Source organism: Esox lucius, chromosome 6, assembly GCF_011004845.1.
Source record: "Esox lucius isolate fEsoLuc1 chromosome 6, fEsoLuc1.pri, whole genome shotgun sequence".
Classification (NCBI taxonomy): domain Eukaryota; kingdom Metazoa; phylum Chordata; class Actinopteri; order Esociformes; family Esocidae; genus Esox; species Esox lucius.
Window position 1 is genome coordinate 12,699,890 of NC_047574.1, and position 22,533 is coordinate 12,722,422.

A 22,533-nucleotide genomic window follows, 5' to 3' on the forward strand; every position below is an offset into this window, starting at 1 on the left:
CACATCGCTTAGCCATGGTATACACTCACGTAAAAGATTATTAGGAACACCATACTAATACTGTGTTTGACCCCCTTTCGCCTTCAGAACTGCCTTAATTCTACTTGGCATTGATTCAACAAGGTGCTGAAAGCATTCTTTAGAAATGTTGGCCCATATTGATAGGATAGCATCTTGCAGTTGATGGAGATTTGTGGGATGCACATCTAGGGCACAAAGCTCCCGTTCCACCACATCCCAAAGATGCTCTATTGGGTTGAGATCTGGTGACTGTGGGGGCCATTTCAGTACAGTGAAATCATTGTCATGTTCAAGAAACCAATTTGAAATGATTCGAGCTTTGTGACATGGTGCATTATCCTGCTGGAAGTAGCCATTAGAGGATGGGTCATAAAGGGATGGACATGGTCAGAAACAATGCTCAGGTAGGCCGTGGCATTTAAACGATGCCCAATTGGCACTAAGGGGCCTAAAGTGTGCCAAGAAAACATCCCCCACACCATTACACCACCACCACCACCAGCCTGCACAGTGGTAACAAGGCATGATGGATCCATGTTCTCATTCTGTTTACGCCAAATTCTGACTCTACCATCTGAATGTCTCAACAGAAATTCGAGACTCATCAGACCAGGCAACATTCTTCCAGTCTTCAGCTGTCCAATTTTGGTGAGCTTTGTGCAAGTTGTAGCCTCTTTTTCCTATTTATAGTGGAGATGAATGGTACCCGGTGGGGTCTTCTGCTGTTGTAGCCCATCCGCCTCAAGGTTGTGCGTGTTGTGGCTTCACAAATGCTTTGCTGCATACCTCGGTTGTAACAAGTGGTTATTTCAGTCAAAGTTGCTCTTCTATCAGCTGCCCATTCTCCTCTGACCTCTAGCATCAACAAGGCATTTTCGCCCACAGGACTGCCGCATACTGGATGTTTTTCCCTTTTCACACCATTCTTTGTAAACCCTAGAAATGGTTGTGCGTGAAAATCCCAGTAACTGAGCAGATTGGGAAATACTCAGACCGGCCCGTCTGGCACCAACAACCATGCCATGCTCAAAATTGCTTAAATCACATTTCTTTCCCATTCTGACATTCAGTTTGGAGTTCAGGAGATTGTCTTGCCCAGACCACACCCCTAAATGCATTGAAGCAACTGCCATGTGATTGGTTGAATAGATAATTGCATTAATGAGAAATTGAACAGGTGTTCCTAATAATCCTTTAGGTGAGTGTATATTCCAATATATCACAAACCCCTGAGATGCCTCATTGATCTCTTCTAAACATATTACCAACACAACCGGAGCAGTACAAAATGTGATGTCATACGTGTGGTATACAGTTCCATATAACACGGCTATCAGCCAATCCGGTTTATGAATCTCCTTACACTGTAATTCAGCAACTTTTGATACATCCATCAGATGGCGTCAGACAGACTAATGCATGAAATTGGTCAGCCAGAGCCATGCAAAGAATATCTGTGTATCATGCACAGATCATGGCGGCGCATCATCAACACTAAAACCTACTGACAGTTAAAGCCAACCTAATGTAACAAATTACAATAAACTATTAAAAGATATGTCTGGGAAACTTCAGTTGAGTCTTGATATTGTTTTTTGAAATGAGAGGCTTTCCCAAACTCCCATGTAGGCTAAGTATGTGCAGTCTCTTTCAGGCAGTTAACTCAAGCACTTTGATAGTTAACTCAAGCACTTTGATAGTTAACTAAAGCACTTTGATAACACACCCACAGGGAGAACAGAGGAGATTTAATAAAATAACTAGAACGGTAACAAAAGAACCACAGACCATCAAGACAAGACAGTACAACCATTTCACATGGCATGTGCCAATCAAAGATGAAAAGACATGCTCGGAAAAGAGGAACTTAATTAGGGACAGTGATTAGGGAAACAGGTGAGGGTAATAAATCCATTGATGCAAATGAGGGAGAAAGGGCATTGGATCTCACTGGCATGGCATCTTGCTGTGCCAGGACGTGACCAGAATACAGTTTGAAGTGTGCAGAAACATCTTGTCGGCTTAGATACAATTAATACCTCAAAACTACACCAGGACAATGATCCCAAACAAACTACTAAAGCAAAGGACCTTTTCAGCGTCTTTGACTGGCCAAGCAAATAACCCATCCTGAACTGACTATGTAAAAAACATTTGTTATTCCTACAAGGTTCATTGTTTATGGCTGTAAATACCCCCAAATTAAATCAGACGGTCTGTACTTTAACTTTATGGTCGCTGTTCACTACTAAAACCAGTGGGCTAAAGTACAGTGCCAAAACAACTAAACTTGTGTCACTGTCCAAATACACATGGATTGCACTGTACAGTGCTCAACATCGGTGCTTGACTCTTCAAACCCCTTCCCTTGTTCACCACAATCAATTCTACTTGCATCCAGGCCCATCTAGCCTTGCCTAGTTTTTCTTAATTGTTTACACTAGCTTAACAGCAGTTATTCTTGTGCCACAAATTCAAGAGATGGTAGATCTATAGGATCAGAGACCAGCAACCTTCTACTCAGTTACAAATATACACTTTCAATGAGTGTGGTAATTTTAGGACCTACATTTAAAGATGTGAACTAATGGACTAACTTGGAAAAGACAGCACCTGCTCTTTTTGTATTGCAAGTTAAATATTGCCAAACATACAGGAGATAGTCCAAACCGCATTGTGAATGTCCTAGCTCTGTGACCAGATGCGTCCCAGACTAACCTAGTTATGGGAGGAGACCTAAACTATGTACTGGACCATTCTGTGGAAATATCTTCCTCCCACTGAGCCCCTACCTCAGTGTCTACATGAAGATATTAACCTGTTTGACTTCTAGAGACCTTTTGAACCCACTGACATACAACACTACTCTCTGCTCAACGCCAAATGACTCCCCTTCTCCCAAAATGCATAATACCTTGATGTAGTCATTAATCACTGATCACAGCCGACCTACATTGCATTTGAGGCTTGGGGACTTTGTGTAGAGTGAGAGAGTCTAGAGACTCGACCCTCTGCTCCTCATAGATTCTGTGTTCTCCAAAACTCCAAAATGAAACTTTTCTTTGAAGCCATCAACTACTCACAGGCTTCCACTGACCATTACGACAAGAAACACTCAAGGCTTATCTGAGGGGCTGCGTCAGAGCATTCCAGGCTACCAAGAAGAAATTAACCAAGACAAAAAAATTCAAATTGGAGAGGTGTATTTGTTCACTGGATAGGGAGAATGTTTGTCATACCATTATAAAAAATAATGACCAAAATAACTGTTCTGAGATATGACTAGAACAGTGGCCGGACTTGACAAGTGACATCAGCAACATACAGAAGTCTATAAGGATTTAAAACCACAACTTTATGGTGTTTGCTAAAAGAACACTAAATGTTCAAATATTAGTTCAAATATTTATTATACATGTTTTAAGATTATTATATAGTATGCAGGTCAAATATAAGAAGGAATTTGATTACAGAACAACAATCACAATAAATAGGTCTTGTTTGGGGTTTGGGAAAATAGGCTTTTGAATGGAAATGTGTGTGTATGTCCATTCGTGTTTGTGCGTGCGTGCGTGCACTTGGCCCACGTGTGCTAGGTGGAAAGGGTAGACAAATACACTGAAATGCACTGTCAATATTTAAACATAGGTTACAGTACTCCTTTACTTCATTCCTCTGGGTACACTATTGTCACACTTTGAAGATAACATTCTGCTTGTATTGCACACCATTGATTTTGCTCTGGCATCTGATAAGCTGAGCAAGCCTATGATTCCTTACTTTCTCTGTGTAACTTTTACCACTTTCTGTAAACATTCGGTACAAATTACTTTAAATGTAATTTTTTAATTAACACTTTGTAGTTACTGTTGTTGTCAAATGTTATTTTTTTTTTTTTTCAGCATTGCAGAACCTATTTTATTTGTATAATCTTAAATTGTAAAAAGGACACCCCTTAAAATGTAAAGCAGATTTCTGCTGAAAATTGAACTGAGCTATCTCAATGAGGCCTGCAAAAAGCAATTGTCTGCAGTTACATTTGCCTAAGGCTGTATAACCAACTATGTTCAGGGTGTATAATAATAATGTGGCCTATGTAATTTGTTTTTATCTTCTCATGCCGTCTGCCCTCTACGCTACTCCTTTCCTTTCTCATCTTCTCTCCGTAGTCTATCAGCACCATTTAACCCCCCCAGGACTGATGCCAGCCTCCTGTTGTATTCTCACACTTGATGTTTCCTGCTCCAATCAGTGAGCTGAGCTGATCCCTTTATACTTTTCATAGATCTCCACAGTAAAAGGACTGACTAATACAGTAAATGGATTGACTGACTGTCCTGCTGTGCTGAGACAGGGGGCTCACATCTCTATCTGGCTCAGAACTCAAACCAATCTACTCTGCTCAATGGCTCTAACACACCGCAAATCTGTTGATTTAGTATGGAAATGCACACAGTAGCCACACTGTCTCTTAACAGACAGGCTTGAAGACAGCACTGTATAAATACTGAGTTTATTACTAGGCTAAATTTCCTCATCTTAAATTTTATAATTTTACTTGATATGTCAGAAATTTGTTGGAGCCATGACAGTTATTAAACCATTCACAAGATCCTTTGAAAGTCTCTCTTGTCTCCTGGCCTCTTATCTATTTGTATTGGTGCTGTCTCTCAAACATCCATGGTGACCTGGGCCCCTCTGGGTGTTGTGAGTCCAGATCTACTAAGCCTACAATCCTATTAGTAAGGGATTCCAGGAGGCATTAAATGTAATTTTCCTACTTTCCATGTCTTCTATCATCACTTGAACAAATTCAAGTAATTATTGTCCTGTTATCTGTCTCTTATTCTTTGTCCTGAAACAATGGTTGCAAGAAATATGCAGGGATTATTTGAAAAGTAGAACATTTTAAAGAGCATTGTTAAAGTATTGCTATCCATATACATGTCATTTTCAGAGGTGTAGTTTTAGTAATTGACTGGAATTTCTTGTTAACATGAATTTAAGACAGAAGTTCCAAGACACTTTCTACAATGAATCCTAATTAAAATCCTATTGCAATTAAATATTATAAACTGTCATGGAGGACATGTCTTGACATCTCTGGCACTGCCAGTGTCCCTCTGCTTCCATTGACCTTCCTGCAACTGGACAGCGGATCTTTAATCTCTGCCTCTTCTTCCACCACCTTGGGCTCATACCCAGAGCAAACTGGACCTGGCAGGGCCACCGTTCTTGACCCTTTGGAAGGGCGGAAGGAGAGTAGATGGAAGTTCAGACCCTGAGGTCAGAGGTTGTGTCACTTTCAGAATGGTCTGTTGTAGGTGAACCATGTTTCATGCTACTTTCTGCATTTCTGTATTGGTGTAGGAGAACCTACTTTCATCTCACGCTGTTTTCTTTTTTTGGTATATGCGTGTATGTGTGTGTGTATGAGTGCATGACACACAACTTTTCCCAGACTATTTCCACTAAAGCACAAAAAAGTATATAAAAGTATATTTAAAACAATTAAATACATTTAGGAGCAACTAACAAAAAAGTGCAAAAAACAAAGTGCACATTTTTCAGATAATATGTAATGTATTTAATATACTAAAATTCTAATTTGTAATTTATTTAATATACATACATTTTAATAAAAGTTGACACGAAATACACTGTAATAATTAAACAAAATCTCAATTTGGATCTTTTTAAGTAAGCTTGTGTAATATATTTTTTTTCAGGGAAGTTGTTTTCACTTCAAGTAAAATCCCTTAATTTCATATATGTCTATGGTAGCGCACTCATGCTGAAATATTGCAGATGATTAGGCAGAATGTGAGGCTTAAGAGCCATCCAGTGCAGTGCTACTGTACACCGTTAGATTACACATCTCTGGGGAGGTCCTAGACTACATCAGCCTCATCATGACTCAATGATCCTAACAAACCTGGATGTCCTGGATGAGCAGTGCCTGCCTGTTTTGCTTGTGTGAATCTGAAGCCAAGGAGGATTTAAGCAAAAGGCTTCCCATGTTCAGATTATCAAAGATAGATTTTTCTTCTAAATGATACGGCCACTACAACAGGATTAGTCCACCGTTTTGATCCCCTTTCATCTTTTCTACCCAAGCGCAGTCACTTCCGAATGAAGGGGGTAGATGGCCAGAGGTGTGCCTGATGGTCGGGGTGATGAACGTGTGTGTCAGGGTTGGCTTCCGTGTGAGGATTTCATTCTTCCCACAGTTCCACTCCGACAAGTAGTGCTTTATTAGGCGTAGAATAAAGACTGGATATTTGAAAACTATCTGCTACATACCCTAACGAACACAATCCATTTGCAATGATTTCTGTTATGTGCCCTTCTAAACACAATCCAGATCTTGTCCTGTACCTCAACATAAAGAGTCTAGTGAATCTTTGGGGGCTAAATCACCATTTCAGATTATAACTAAGATATTTCTGTAATCAAGTATTGATTTGACAATATTTTACTTTGACAAAATTATTGTTAAGTGCACAGATCTCCAATTAGGATTCATGTGATTAGAGAAAACTCAAGTTTTAACAGTAAATGTGGTGGCAACACATTTTTGTCAATAAGAGTTTGAGTTACATGACTTCCAATATTGTAGTAATTTTTTTTTTGTTGGTTTTCATACTAGAAATGGTTTTAATTCTTTAAGCAAAAAAATTATTATTTCTGAGAGATAATACTCTCAGTTTCTCACACATTGCTACTGTTGACTCTGTTTCCCGTCCATTTTTAAAAAGAAAATATTTGTTGGTGAATAAGCTCTACCACATTATTTGATATGTCAAAACAATGTTACAGGACCACAAAGTTTGGGAACCCCTGGATTTAAGAGAGATGTTCTGCTGGTCACCTCCTAGCTCCAACTAGCCAACAGACTAAATTTGTCTGTTGACTGGTCTGTTGGCGGGTGTTCTGTCTCTGTTTCAAATAATTATTTTGTAAATAAGATGTCAACAAGGTGTTCCCTTGACACTTTATTGTGTTTAAAGACAAGAGCGTGGAAATGAACTGCCCCTAATCTCAATAGGGGCTTCTAATCTCTTCTTTCACGTCCCATCTCGTCTGGAGGGCCCCGTCGAGCCCTGGTGTTGGGCTGCCATGCGCTACCCTCCGCCCCCCGCCTTGGCACCCTTTAGAGGCTACCGCAGGTGGGGTGGGCATCCACCCTGGCAAGCATTTGTTTATCAAACCCACTTGTTGTGGGTACAATACTTGAACTAACTTGTATTGAGAGAACAGTGTGAATCCGTGCAAAGCCTTTTCCCAAAGCCCTTTTGAAGGCGATGGTCCATTGAGCCGGTTGAGAAGGAGAGGGGATTAAGCCGCTCTGTAGTGGCGCATTTCCGAGAGGGCTGATTAGCTCGACGCTCATTGTTAAATCGAGCAAAGGAAGGCCCTAGAGGGGAGAAAGGATCCAAATAGGTGGACCACGGAGACTGAGGGGGCCCAGGAATGAAATAGTCAGCAGGAAGCCACTCGCGAGCCCCCAGTGAAGGAAGAGAACACCACCGAGTTTTCCCAACAGTTTTTGTCCCGACTCAACACTCACTCCTAAGGAGGGGCACTATGAAAAAGGAGATTAGCATACAAAATTAGAGGCGGGGTGGGTGATTTTTAAGGGCGACTTGTCTTACTACTTCGTGCACCCCCCACCCCCCCCCACCCCAACACCATGCACTCTTTTTGGACAAAGTTAATTAAACTAGTATAAAACTGTAAAGAAAGTTCTGAGTTCCAGGGCATTAGGAGAGGCTCTTTGAGGATTAGACTGACGAGGAGCAGAAAGAAAATGGAGGTATTTGTTAAGGCAAAATTGCGAAAGGCGTGAAGGAAGTAAGAGTATAATGAAAGGTTTTCTCTTGTTGTTACTTTAGCCCTGAGGGTTATCAGATCCCCAAGTGAACAATACAAAGAGACTTTGTTGGTGTTGTACCACTGCTGAATATTATTGATCTATATTTCTCACCGGTAATGCACGGAATAATTATGCATTTCATTTCAGTGCTTCTGAAAGTAGTTTCGAAATTTCTGAAATTTCTGAATGCAAAATGCTAAACGTGATTGTCATGCTGAAGGAATTAATATATTAGGAGTGTTATAGATTATACTTCTTTAATTACAAACATTGTATAGAAAATAACAACCATGAAAGCAACTTATGAATAAAGCAAAAAATTTGGGGAAAACCTGTGCAATAAATTAACAATATACTGAACAAAGTGCTTCATTTTATTTACAATTAAATACATGGGCAAGGCATGGCTGGACAGGGAAGTGTTGGGGAGGCGAGGATAGGGGAATGACCCCCTTTTTTCAAACCTATAATTTGAATATTTGTTATAATGCACGCTTGACCAAACAAGCGGGCTGCTCGATCTCAGCGCTGTCACAATTATAGAGTGCGGGAGTTGTCATCATGACAGGTGGAATGTTCGATAAACTGACCAGTTAGAGAAGCCGTAGCTCTTTTGTGGTACTTTTCACAATAAATAAGATGTTGTTAAGTTGTGCCATTGACTGACCATTCAGGGAGAGTTGTTTAAGCAATCAGGTTTGAAGGAGATTACTCAGAATGGACATCTGTAACTTGCTTGAAATGCCCAATATGACTGAAAATAATATAATTGGAAAAAAAGTACAAAAATATACTTTTAAATATATGTATAAAATGTATACCATCAGTTCTACACAACTAATAGATTCCCTCTCGTTTTTCACTATCTTAGATTTATCAACATGTTTCTTTACACACATTTTCCCACTGTTAAACATTTGATTGTTAAATAATGTCTAATGATGTCTTTAGGACACAGGCAGAAAGCATTTGAAAAGGGGACATTTTGAGGCAACACAATTTCAGACACGGAAAGTCTATAAAGATCAGCTTGGCCGTGGCGAGGATGAAGATGGACGCCACTCAGTGCTTCTTCCTCAGCCTCAGGTTCTTCTTTCGGCTCCCGGCATTCTCATACTTCCCTCTCTGCCCCCCTTTCTTGACACAGAAGTACTTGGTCACCGTCTTGCGACACTGCTCACACTTCACTGCACAACACCAGTGGAACTTACAGTTGCAACTCGACACCAACTCTGCCTTCCTCTCCTCCACCGCTAAACCGCACTCCATACACAGTCTCTTGCAGCTCCGCTTCTCCCATTTGTTTAGGCTCTTGCCCTTCTTCAGGCACTCTCTTCCCTCCGTGCCGGGCAGACCGAGTGTACGGTTCTCCAGGCAGTAGTCTGGGGAGTCCTCCAGATGGACCAGTTCTTTACGAGAGATGGAGCTGAACGTCTCTGCAATAGCCCCTCGACTGGCTGCACTGTTGCCGGCCCCCCGGAGAAGATCCACCTTAAATGAATGAGAAATAAATATGTTCATAAAGGATTAAGTTTAAAAATTTTAACGACAATGTCTAATATGAATAATAGACGATGTATACCTTCAGGGCCCGGTGGTACTTCTCCTTCAGGTAGTTTCCCACCTCTCTGAACTCTGGTAGCTGAAGCCAACAGGTCTGTGTCGTGCAGGCCCCAGAGACACCATGACACTTACAAGTCCGCTGCATGGTCCCTTTCACAGCCTGGAATGAGGGAGGGATGGAGACGGGTTGAGCTTTCTACAATCTGTGAGTCAGTCGGAATGATAACAATTGCATAATAATAACTCTGGAATTACGTAAATTAAGTGAATGCTCTGTACACCAACACAACCTATGGTAGCCAATATTATGTAAATAAAATGCTAATACCAATTGATATGGGAGTGTGAAACTTTATTATTTTGGAGACTTTTTAGGAAAAGGAAGCAACGTCATACGGATGAAGTTCAGGGAAATCAGTTGTGTACGTTGGTGTGAATGAGCATGATTTAGTTTGAAAGAATCAGTTGTTCCATGTGAAGAGCATTGGCTCTTGATGGATGTGTTGTCAAATTAACACATTGTTGGCTCAAGCCTTTCCACTTGAAAAAAAGAGGATGAATTCACTGAGGGGAGAAAGGATCAGTTCAAGGTTCATCCTGGGGTTTTTGTCACCATTTGTGGTCCCCCTCAATATTTCCTGACTTCGCCCCGACACAGATGTCAACAGATGTCGGCTGAAAAGGAAAATTTCTTTGCAGGGAGAGGAAGCTTTCTCACAAGGTGAGGGCCAAGAAAGTTTCACATTGAGACACTGACTGTGTCCCTGCTGTGAGAAGAGTATTTATTTAGTATTTATTTAGCAAGGCCATTGTCAACGTGTTTTCTGCCATGAGCAGACCCAGTGAAGAGTCTATGGAGAGTCTATTGAGTAGCGAAATGAAAAAGGGGTGAGTCTTTCTCTCTTTCTCTTCTCCTCTCTGGTATTTGTTTTGTTACAATGATGCTCCAGGTGCCGTGGGGATCGGAGGGGCAGAGAGGGCCCAACAGGAGGGCTCCTGGGCAGGGTAAACAAAGACCACTCCAGCCTCTCGCCAATGGTCCTCCGTCCCTGACTATGGACTGTTCAGGGGACAGACAAAGCCCGACAGAATAAGTGTTGGATGCTTATTGCAAGAATAAAACTAAAAACGTATTTAAAGAGAGCGGGCGGGCATAATACCGGTCCCCGCCAGCAGTGTGGGTGGCACCATGGGATACTCTAATTAAGAGCTAGCACCAGTGATCCCGACAGTCTGCAACTCAAGTCCTGTCATAATAAAGGGCATTCAGTAACGAGTAAATAGGCCCTTCTGGTACAGCGAACACACTGTGGTCATAGGAGGACGAGTGGCACGTCACTTATGTTGATGTGAAAGGGGCCGCTTGGGTGGGATACTTGCTGTACGCTGTAAATCTCACTGGGCTGGTTGAGGAAGGGGAACATAATATTGAAAAGGCACTTAACATGTAGACGTTAGTTGTTTGTGGGGCCAAGAGGGAAACAGATATCAGACAGACAATCTCACCATCCACCTTGAACTAAAAGCGCTCCCCCAAGACAAACGTGCCCATTCAATCTCACAGTGATTCGGGTTTCAGAACGACCAGAAAACCAAGTTCTTAAACTCTGTGGAATTATGGTCATGTTTCACTGTATCACTTTTTTGTTTTACCTTGTGTGTTACAAAGTGTCTATGAATTTGCAGAGCCAAGTACGGCATTTCTGTGTTTTTACTCATTGATGTTTTAAAGGCATGTTACGGATGTCCTAGTCAGAGTACTTTACACCAGAGTACATGACGTGAACAAGTTGCGCTACCTTCCGTCCAGCCTCATTGTTGTGGAGGTTCATTGCAGCCCGTGCGTCCTGACCTGTCTCCAGGGCGTCAACCAGCTGCTTGGAGATGGCTTCACCAAACCCAACGTTGTCACTGCAACCCCCCCACAGCCATCCTGGTCCCCCTGTCAGCACAAGGAGAACACATCAACCATCAGGTCACTTCTGCCCTCACACTGTCAGCCTGTGCCCCATGTCAGCATATCACATCCACCATCAGGTCACTTCTGCCCTCACACTGTCAGCCTGTGCCCCATGTCAGGATATCACATCCACCATCAGGTCACTTCTGCCCTCACACTGTCAGCCTGTGCCCCCTGGGGACTCAATTAGTTTCAGTCAGTCTAAAGAGGGTTGAAGAACATTCTAAGTAACTTGTAAAAAACAAATGTTTGTTTTGCCTACAACCCAGTCACATCACATACATACAAAATGGTATGTTCTTGTGTACTCTATGTTCTCTATAGTTGAGGCCAAAATTATTGGCACCCTTGCATGTTTTCAAATTACTTACAGTCTCAAAAGACACATTGAAATTGACTAGTAGTATTTGAGCACCACTATTTATTTCACTGTTAATATTACATAACCATGATTTCTGAACGTAATATGTTCTTTTAATTCAGAAATGTTTACAGAAATGACATTAAAAACATTACTGACATCTTAGATTCTATATTTAGCCTTTGGCTAAAATAACTGCAATCTACAGCATGAATGAGCTTTACACACATCAGTACTGGCAGTTTTGGCCCAGTCTTCTTGTGCAAACTTCTCAATTTCTCCCATTTGAAGGGTGCCTCCAAACCTGGTTTTCAGTAGGATTTAGGTCTGCACTCATTACTGGCCACTCCAGAACAGTCTAGCATTCTGTCTTGAACCATTTCTGGGTGCTTTTGAAGTGTTTTTGGGGTCATTGTCCTGTTGGAAGACCAATGACTTTTGGCAGAGACCCAGCTTTTTGAAAGTGGGTTTGACATTGCAATCCAAAATGCCTTGGTTTGCCTGGTGCAAGTTGGAACTCTCATACCTTGCATCTGAGTATCATCTTGAATCTGTGTGGCAGATTGAACTATGTGCTTTCTCCATTCAAACAATCCTTTGCTGCAATCTTCCATCAGGTTTTATCAAACGGCCACGTCCAGGGAGGTTGACTACGGTGGCATGTGTCTGAAACCTCTTGATAAAATGATGTACAGTGGAAACAGGAACAATATGGGCCTTGGGATTGTCCATGTTTGGCACCAATTTTGTGTCTGACCCCATCAGAAAATTCTCTGGTTTTATATATTTTACCCATGCTCACTACACAGTGACATGAAACAGGAGATTGAGTCATTTTCTCTATTCACACTGGGTGAATGAGTGATTTTCATATTGCAGGCACCTGTAACTCACCATAGGTGAGTTATATTTCAGAGTAAAGGAGAATCACCTGCTTGAAATGTTTTCTAACTTCTAGAATGTGCAAATCATATTGTACATTTTGGATTTTTCTGTCGAATATGCTAAGAATTAGTAAAAGATTATGATTTCTCTGTAGTTTTAAAAACCAAGGAAATACATATGCGGATACCAAAAGATATGTGAATTTCATATTTGAAAAAGGGCAAAAGTGCCAGTACTTTAGGCCACAACTGTATTATGGTAGATATTAAGATAATTTATTTGTTCTTTAACTCACTCATTTATATTCTCAGAACATCAGCTGATTCATCTCCAGCAGGACAGCTTGATCTTGTTTCTGGAGATCTACCATCCTGTTGGTTTTCTCTCTATCCCCGGTTGTGACTAAACTGACAGCTTTTCAGCCAGCTCATTATTAGAATCAGGTGTGCAAAATTAGGGTTGGAGTGAAAACCTACATCTCTCTAGGACCAGGATTGAGCAGCCCTGATCTACAGTATTCGTTTCTTGTAATGCTCTTTTGTGTGGAATTAGTTTGTTCTCTTACCGCGCTGTCCGTTCCTTGTGTCATCACAACCACAGTTGTCAAAGTCCCCCAGGCTACAGTTCCTCGTCAGAGTGTACATGACTCCTGCTGAACTGATGGCGTGGACAAATGCTGTCTCCCTGTTAGCTGTGGAATATATTGTTATTATTAGCTTTTTGCTGTGGGTGAAAGCAACATCGAGAAATCCTATTGTGGTGCTCTAGCAGTAACGCCACTGGAGTAGATACATACAGCCTGTGTCCTCACAGAAGACGGGGGTTCAGTTCCCAGAGTCAACCCTTCAACCTGTGAGACCAACCTATCAGTGTCCCCTCTGTCGTTTCATAAACGGATCACTAAAGTGTCAAAACACCCACACATATATAGATTTAAAAAAAACTCTCAGGACTCTGAATGGCTAATTCCTCTCCTCCGTTCTGTGACTCGAACACTTATCCTTAGAGTAGAGCTTGTATTTAAACACCTCTCTACAACACCACAGTGTCCACTATCTCCTATCTCTCCTGGTAATAAACACACTGGCTCTAATTGGTATTGGGGTGTCATGTTTTAACAAGGCCCCTGAGCAGGTTTCCACTGAAGCGAGGTTCGGTAAGATGTTTTCAATTGGGTTGGTATCATTTGTTTTGGCCAGGGGGACTGTGGGGCTGCCGCGGTTTTTCGGTGGTAGTGGAGACATTTTGCGTCCATTAGTTCTCTAACTCTTGGCCCCAATTAAATATATATCAGGATTATTGGAAACTGTAAGACTAATTCATTTTTAACCATTAAAAACAGTTTTCTATATCCATATTTCATTCAAACATTAAAAAGCTACACCATCATGAATGAAATTTGTTGGATATAAGGGCTTTGGCTGTCAAGAAAAGTGTTGTACAAATCCAATACATTTGTATTCATTTTTTCCAGGGTGACTGCCAAATAGATACATTGCTCTTAGGCTACTAAAGAAGCATTATTGAGTTTGTCAAATGATAAAACCCACTGGAAATGAAAAATATTCTGGATTAAATTTTTGGCGGCAATCAGGACCAATTGATAATTTGTTTATCTTCTTTATGGAGTGGTAAATCAGGGGCCAGCGACTGAGATCAGCCGTGCGGGTGATTTACAGAAGCTAACCTTGTGTTTGTCTGCCGGCCAATATCCTTTTGCTGTAGGCACTAAATGGAGAATGACATATGGTGTTTAGCTCAGCAACGCAGAGCTCTTTGTGGGAGACAGGGTGTCATCTGGGCAGCACAAGAAAGGGAAAAAAGATGCCAAACTGGGATTCAGAATTCCCAAGGAGCGTCGTTCATTGGCTCTTACCGCTGCGAAGGCTACTGTGCGTAGACAGCTGCAGCGCTCTCTCAGGGCAGTTCCATCGGTCCCAGGCAAACTGATACTTGCACTCCTCTATCCCACTCTGAGCCCCGGCTGCTACACTGCTGGAGTAGATCAGGTATGCCTGGAGGAAGAGAGGGGATTTCTTCGTGTCATAAATGAATGGTGCTGTACACTTAAAAAAAAAAGCAGGTCCAGTTGTCAGGAGCATGAAAAGCAACACAATCGAGAAGTTGTTTCACATCACCAAAATGGTCACATCAATAACAAACATCACATCACAACGCATCAATAACAAATATCAGCTTTAGTTAGCTACAGAAATTGACGAGGGAAAAGTCTTAATAGGATATAATTTCAACTTTTTTTTAAAACTCACAACCCAAAATGAGCTGGAATCCCAAGTCCTATTCTTCACAAGTTCACCATGTCCACTTAGTTTGCCTGGCTCTCTGGTCCTTGTTGAGACTGTGTGAATGATATGTCTCAAGTGGCCTGTAAAGAGACTGAGCTACCACCTCTCTGTTCTCACTGGGGTCTGGTGGACTAATGATGACCACCCACCACAGCGCAGGCCAGCACTGCTTTTGCTGCCTCTGATGCCTCTATAGCCTCTACTTCATTCACAGGAAACACAGATATCTCCATTGCCTCTGATCTAGCATTTTCAACCCAGGGAAGCTCTCCTGCCCCAGCTGTCTACCGGTAGATAACATTTAATTTCAATTTAATTACAGAAAAACTAATTAAATGTATCCCAACCTCTCTTGCCACACTTGATATCTCGTGGATAGACTAAGCAAACATGAATGGTACTGTGGATCTGTCATGATACTACAAGATTTATGAGATAACAACCAGCATTAGTTCCAGTGCATCAGACAACTTCCCAGGTGTTTACATCTTTTGAATGCTAATTTTGCCATTCGAATGCCATTTTGCACACAGACTTTTTCATAACTTGCAAAGAGAAAAGGGTGGATATCTTGGTTCTGCTTCCAATCCTCTTCTCTTAACAGACCCGGGACTTGATCAAATATCTGAACAATTGCGTAAGACCTTGTGTAAATCTAGGGTTGAATAAGATGAATATCCGCTCAATTCAATAACTCTCTTACCTCTCAACCCATGGACATTCCAAACATCTCAGTCTTAATAGGGTCAAGATAGGTGTAGGAAGTGAACCCAAAAGGCCACCATTACACTGCTGAGGTACACACTTGCTGCATAAATAAATATTTATATGGAACCATGACCAGAAACTGTGATTGTGTAGAAGGTAATGCTCTATAGAAGCAGTAAGGGGGGTGTAAGATAACAGTCTTTCTAAATAAGAGATCCTCAACATAGGTGGTTTTTGCTCTCTTTTTGGGAAGGGAATGAGGGCAGGGAACAAGGGATCTGACCAGAAGATCAAAAGAATGTTGGCTTACCTTGGGTCCAGTCATCAGGAAATTATTCACTGACCTGGAAGAGGAGACAGCTTATTAACTCTGGGAAACTAAGTGTCATTCAGCAAGGACAGAAATTCCACAGCTCGTTCACATACTCTCATTAGGTATCTTTAATGACATGTAAAATGATGTTACTATAACATTCTTATCCATCCTCAACAATATAGTACTAAAACGTAATTATTATTAATCTTGAATCAAGAAGTAATAAAGCATAATTATGCAACTTAAATATCATACTACTAAAGTATTATTATCGACAATAAATAACATAGAGCTAATGTGTTAATTAGCATACTCTGATAGGCCTGTAATGTTTCCACCAGCAAGGACAGGAATGTTTTTCTCCCTCAGTTATCAGCTCATTAAATATCAATCCGTAATAACATTGAAAAACATGTGAAACCATTATCAATTTTCAAAACAAAACTAAAAATCCCAAATAATTTAAACCACCGTGTGCTGGTCAATAACCATGGAATTAAAGTGAAATTAATTTTATCGGTTATAGGGAATTTATATAACACCTATAAACTAAGACTATTCGTAAATATATTAAATGTATGACTGATACTGCACAAATGCATTGTTACGTGCCCATGCTCTCATACAAACAACGAACATTTTTAGATAAATGTAGTCATAGGTAAAAAAAAGTAACATATTTTGAACAAGAAACAAAGGAAAATATTGATCAGTCATTAAATAATTTTCCATCACACTTTTCTCATAAATAAACATCAAAAAACCTAATGTCTCCAATTTCTGAACCAAACTATTTGGTTTTCTACGTCTATTTGAAAGGAATAATCTTTGTTGAATAAATAAGGGGGAAAAATCTAAAATTGTCTCTTCCAAAAGGGGTATTTCATTAACAACCTTCCTACCACATAGCCATGCATTGCGTTTAAATAATATGGAAAACACGAATAATTATAATTCACAGTTTAAAACTTACCAGCTGCTGCAGGATCGTGTCATGTGAGACATCAAAATGAAGATATAGTAACAGACCTCCAAATGCATGAACATCCTGACAGAAAGGAGAAGGGAATGGTGTGCACATTCAGCAGCTCTCTAAAGGAGGGTAGAGGATATAGTGAGAGCTACCAACCCTGTACAACTCCACTCCCCTCTGGCTGTAGGCCTATATGCTAAGGGTCTCATGCGGGACTCACTCGAGGGGGGCTTTGAAATTGACCCACTCTCATCCCAACAAGAGATTATCTTCTTAATTAAAGATTTTCCCCTTCTTACTCCTTGGACCAATCAGAAGGAGCGAACAGAGGACAGATTGAAATGATCAAAAGGGCACCATGGGCCTCGCGCAGACAAATAGCAACCAGGGAAGAGTCTCCGTGCGGCCTTCTGAAGGTTTCAGTACAAAGTAAATTAATATTAAACCGGCTAAAAATAAACTATTCTGGTGGAGTTTGCGCCCGGAAAGCTTATCAGTAGGTCTGCACCGTCTTGAAAGAGTTTTATACAGTGATAACTGATAACTGTAACGGATTAGCCTGGTATTATCTCCTTGTAACAAACATGAGATGTTATTTGGATTCTTTGGTATTTCTTAAAAGGTGTATTCTAGAGGAAATTAACCTGGTTTTAAAAATGCCACGTGCAATTTAATCAACGGTTGTCTTTCTAAAACCAAAAACATAATATGCAATAATAAAATACCAATGTTTCAATGTTAAAGCTTGGACATTTGACTTTTTACAGAATTCACAGTTTTCAACAATTCCAAATTCTGATATTATAATATTATATATATATATTCATATTATTAGTGCATTAAAATTATTGTTTAATCTTTTAACCAAAACGAAATTAACAACAAAAAACATAATATGAATAATTGAGGAGATTTTAAATCCACGATATAGCTAATAGGCTACTCTACTCAAAAAACATAGGCAATTGATCATTGTTTTGCCTAACTTAATCAGTCTTGCACAAACATTTCCATCTCTATATAATCCAAATTAATTAGGGATCGAAAGTATTAATGTTGATCGTTTTGGGAGTGGTAAGCAAAACCCTTTAACAAGACATATTACTCGACAATGAGTTGATAAAAGGAGCCGTTAATTAGCTTAACAGAAATCGAGAAATGAGTAATGACCTAACATACATTTTATTTCGAATAAAAATCCCTAAAAACCTTTATATGCATTTTAGAAACTGATTAATTATTTAAACGGGAAGAAATATGATATTCAAAGCTTGGAAATGCCTAGATCAAAAGACAGAAATGCACATAACGCATAAGCGTCATGTGCATATGGCTACTGTTTTGAAAAGGCTGTTGTGTCCATGTCCTTAAAAGTATGACATTAGGTCTAAGTACATGAGAGCAATTGCATTATAGGCTAGAAACCTCTTCAACTAAATGAATGTATGGATCACTTCCGTCCTTCGAAACATTGTGTAGGCCTACAGATTTCATTCAGCTAATTTTGGTGAACGAGCCTTCTTAAATTAAACATTTCACCCATCAAAGGCTGCTGTAGCTCGTGAGAATCGGATATACGTTTCACCTCACAAAACCAAACGTATTTACATTGAATGCGATGACATTTTGAGATACTAGAAAAAAGGGAACCGGGGATTAAGGACTCAAACCATTGATAAAATTGGCTATTTGCATCACTAATCCAGACGGTTGCTATCTAACTTCTCGTGCAGGGTATTGTGTCCAACTAACCTTTCGTCTGACCCTTTAAAACCATATATCCCTGCTCCTTTGACGTCCGAGCATCTTCTTGTGTGCAAATTAGGATTAGGGGAAAGTGATTTGGGAAGGTTCATTCGTGGGATGTTTTTGGATTACGTTTTTAAACGGATTCACGATTACTCGTGAGAAATATGCAACCATAGTTTCGTCTTTGTTTAGGCATATTTTACAAGATGTAGGTTTGTTCGCTGACATATATTTTCTGTTTTTGTAAAATATTTTTTTCGTCATCCAAGTTAAAACAATTATATGTTTAGTGTTATTAGGGACAATTTAAGGGTTTATTTTTCTTTATTGGTTAAAGGAAGGGTTTGCCTTCTCTTTTTACAATCATTAAATTAAATATCTAATATTTTCTTTGTTTAACTTCAAATGGCAGTAGGCTATGCACAAATGTTCCAAAAAGCAACTGGTGGGAAAAAAGTTCAAATGTACTGCATATGGGAGTCGTTTCTTGAGACAGAGATTAAAAAAAATATCTAAAGCAGTGTTTCTCCAACTGTGCTAATCTGCAAAGTACTGCAGGGGCCCGCAGGGGTCAGGCCTGTTAATCAACTGTTCATGTCTTTAAAACAAAAGTTTAACTCATCATAAATTGGGAGTCTGATTGGTAAAACTTGGTACACATTCATAATAATGTCACCACTTTTGCATCACAAATTTGCAAGCCAGTTCAGACCAATCAAAGAGTGACGCTATATATTGTATTTAAAAAAATATCTGTATGTTAAAAAATGCAGAGTTAACTGTCAAGCGTCTAACTTCAAGGAAGCCACTTTTCACATTGCAATACGTCTCGGCCACAGACATTTACTGTGCTTCACATTTCTATGGTGGGCTTACCAGTTCAACGTTCTAGCATATGGTAATTTATTTACCTGATGCATGTTCACACATTGTGTCTCAGCAGCTTTGACCTTGTAATTATCAGGACCGAAGATGCTTGTCTACTTGGATGTTCGGCTGATCTATGTTCCATCTCACTGGCTCATGATAATTAGCCTTGTATGGGATGATGGACCGTGAACCCACTGGGACTCGTCAAAGCCTGTCTGATCCAGAGATGGCTCAATGCATTCCACTTTCACCTCTAAGCTGATAAATAGGTGAAGCTCAAGGTAATGAGCACGTTCTGAGCAGTGGAACTTGCTTTTCAGAATCTAAACACGTTTGAGGATGATACAAGGTCACTGTATTGCCTCCAGATGGCACAGGAGTACTTGAATTGCTCACTGCCCTGTTTGGCTTCATTGTGCCAAGTGTTGAAAACCGTAAAACTGACCTCCTCTCCAGGTCAGGCCCTTTTCCCTGAGAGTGGCACGTCCACCCCCAGGTGGCGTTTCAGAATTGGTGACGCCCAGGTTGACCTATTTGCCGCATAAGAGACAACACATTGCAGGATAGGGTTTTCCCTGAATGGTTTCTAGGGGTCACTGTTGTCCTGATTATTCTGTCTGAAGAGTGGCCGGCAGGATTTTTCAATGCTTTATCCCAGCTGCCTCTGATTTTACGTGTTCTTTTATGGGTAAAAAAAACAATACCACAGAGTCCTACTGGTAGTGCCAAGACCTTCGACATCCTGTCTCAAAAGGATCACTAGATTAAGCAATAAGCCTCATCCACAAATCAACCCATAAACCCATGCTCTCAGAAGACTATGCTCCTCTTGGTGTGATGCTAGACAGCTTTCCCTCATCCTCTCCTCCAGTCCCAGACGGACAGTACTATAAATGTATACATGATATCAGCTTCTGATATGTGAAGTGAATGACCATTAGTTGAGCAGTCACCACCGTGTCACAGTTTCGGTAGTCTGCTCACAGTCTACACCCAGACCATCCTGCTTGGGACCTGCACATGGTCCTGTAGTCTCCCTCGCTATAAAAGTTTGGTAATCTGTCTTGTTGCCCTGCTGAATCTGAGCTTGACAAGCATCTAACCCGTAGTTACAGTGATGATCAGCTGTTGCAAAGCCCCATGGATTGCAGCATCACTTTCACAATTGCACCGTCTTTGTTCAATGCAGCTCATGTGAAACTCTTAGCCATGGTACATACAGTATCTCACCAAAGTGAGTACACCCCTTGCATTTTTGTAAATATTTGATTATCTTCACAGGTTGCCACTGGAGACCCCTTCCACTCCTCCCTGATGACATCACAGAGCTGGTGGATGTTAGAGACCTTGCGCTCCACCTTCTGTTTGAGGATGCCCCACAGATGCTCAATAGGGTTTAGGTCTGGAGACATGCTTGGCCTGTCCATCTCTTTTATCCTCAGCTTCTTTAGCAAGGCAGTTGTCGTCTTGGAGGTGTGTTTGGGGTCGCTATCATGTTGGAATACTGCCCAGTGGCCCAGTCTCCGAAGGGAGGGGATCATGCTCTGCTTCAGTATGTCACAGTACATGTTGGCATTCATGGTTCCCTCAATGCAGCCCCAGACCATGACACTCCCACCACCATGCTTGACTGTAGGCAAGACACACTTGTCTTTGTAATCCGCACCTGCTTGCCGCCACACACGCTTGACACCATCTGAACCAAATAAGTTTATCTTGGTTTCATCAGATCAAAGGACATGGTTCCAGTAATCCATGTCCTTAGTCTGCTTGTCTTCAGCAAACTGTTTGCGGGCTTTCTTGTGCATCATCTTTAGAAGGGGCTTCCTTCTGGGATGACAGCCATGCAGACCCATTTGATGCAGTGTGCGGCGTATGGTCTGAGCAATGACAGGCTGACCCCCCACCACTTCAACCTCTGCAGCAATGCTGGAAGCACTCAAACGTCTATTTCCCAAAGACAACCTATGGATATGAGGCTGAGCATGTGCACTCAACTTCTTTGGTCAACCATGGCAATGCCTGTTCTGAGTGGAACCTGTCCACTGACAACTGTATGGTCTTGGCCACCATGCTGTAGCTCAGTTTCAGGGTCTTGGCAATCTTCTTATAGTCTAGGCCATCTTTATGTAGAGCAACACTTGTTTTAGGTCCTCAGAGAGTTCTTTGCCATGAGGTGCCATGTTGAACTTCCAGTGACCAGTATGAGGGAATGTGAGAGCGATAACATCAAATTTAACACACCTGCTCCCCATTCACACCTGAGACCTTATAACACTAAGGAGTCACATGACACCGGGGAAGGAAAATGGCTAATTGGGCCCAATTTGGACATTTCCACTTAGGGGTGTACTCACTTTTGTTGCCAGCGGTTTAGACATTAATGGCTGTGTGTTGTGTTATTTTGAGGGGACAGCAAATTTACACTGTTATACTGTTATAGCTGTACACTCACTACTTTACATTGTAGCAAAATGTAATTTCTTCCGTGTTGTCATATGAAAAGATATATATCAAATATTTACAGAAATGTGAGGGTGTACTCACTTTTGTGAGATACTGTATAAATGTTAGTCATTGTATATCATGTGAAGCTGTTAGCCATGGTTTATTGGCAATATATCACAAACCCCCAAGATGCCAAAAAAAGTGTTACCAACACAATTAGAGCAGTAAAAAGGATGTGATGTCAAACCTGTGTTATACAGTCTCATATACCACAAATGTCAGCCAATCCACATTCAGGATTCACTACACCTGGTTTATGATTAACTATGATTTAAAACATTAGACATTTTTACAGTGTCCAAAGCATGTGAAACCTTAAGAAAGTTTAGCTTTATTCATCTTGCTGTTATACCATACATGCAACAGCTTGTGAGTACATTATTTTGATACAAGGGCTTTGAAAATAGTATTCATCGTGTATGTGTATTTGCATGTGT

General features: G+C 40.8%; 1 protein-coding gene across 1 annotated transcript; it reads right to left on the minus strand.

The window, feature by feature from the left end:
- Positions 1–8,199: 8,199 nt before the first annotated feature.
- wnt8b (wingless-type MMTV integration site family, member 8b) lies at positions 8,200–17,113 on the minus strand. The gene is made up of 7 exons (XM_010889074.4): positions 16,970–17,113; positions 15,991–16,024; positions 14,543–14,681; positions 13,232–13,357; positions 11,260–11,402; positions 9,480–9,620; positions 8,200–9,388 (listed from the first exon to the last, which is right to left on the minus strand). Exons 1-7 carry the CDS (start codon positions 17,041–17,043, stop codon positions 8,960–8,962), a joined length of 1,086 nt encoding a protein of 361 aa, XP_010887376.1. The 5' UTR covers positions 17,044–17,113; the 3' UTR covers positions 8,200–8,959.
- Between the last annotated feature and the right edge of the window lie 5,420 nt (positions 17,114–22,533).

Bases quoted from the DNA above. Each gene is read 5' to 3' on its own strand.
- wnt8b (XM_010889074.4), bottom strand. From the start codon at position 17,043: ATGTTCATGCATTTGGAGGTCTGTTACTATATCTTCATTTTGATGTCT. The intron at 16,025-16,969 runs GTAAGTTTTAAA...CTCCTCTTCCAG, and splicing joins ACACGATCCTGCAGCAGCTG to GTCAGTGAATAATTTCCTGA. The intron at 13,358-14,542 runs GTAAGAGCCAAT...TATATTCCACAG, and splicing joins GCACAGTAGCCTTCGCAGCG to CTAACAGGGAGACAGCATTT.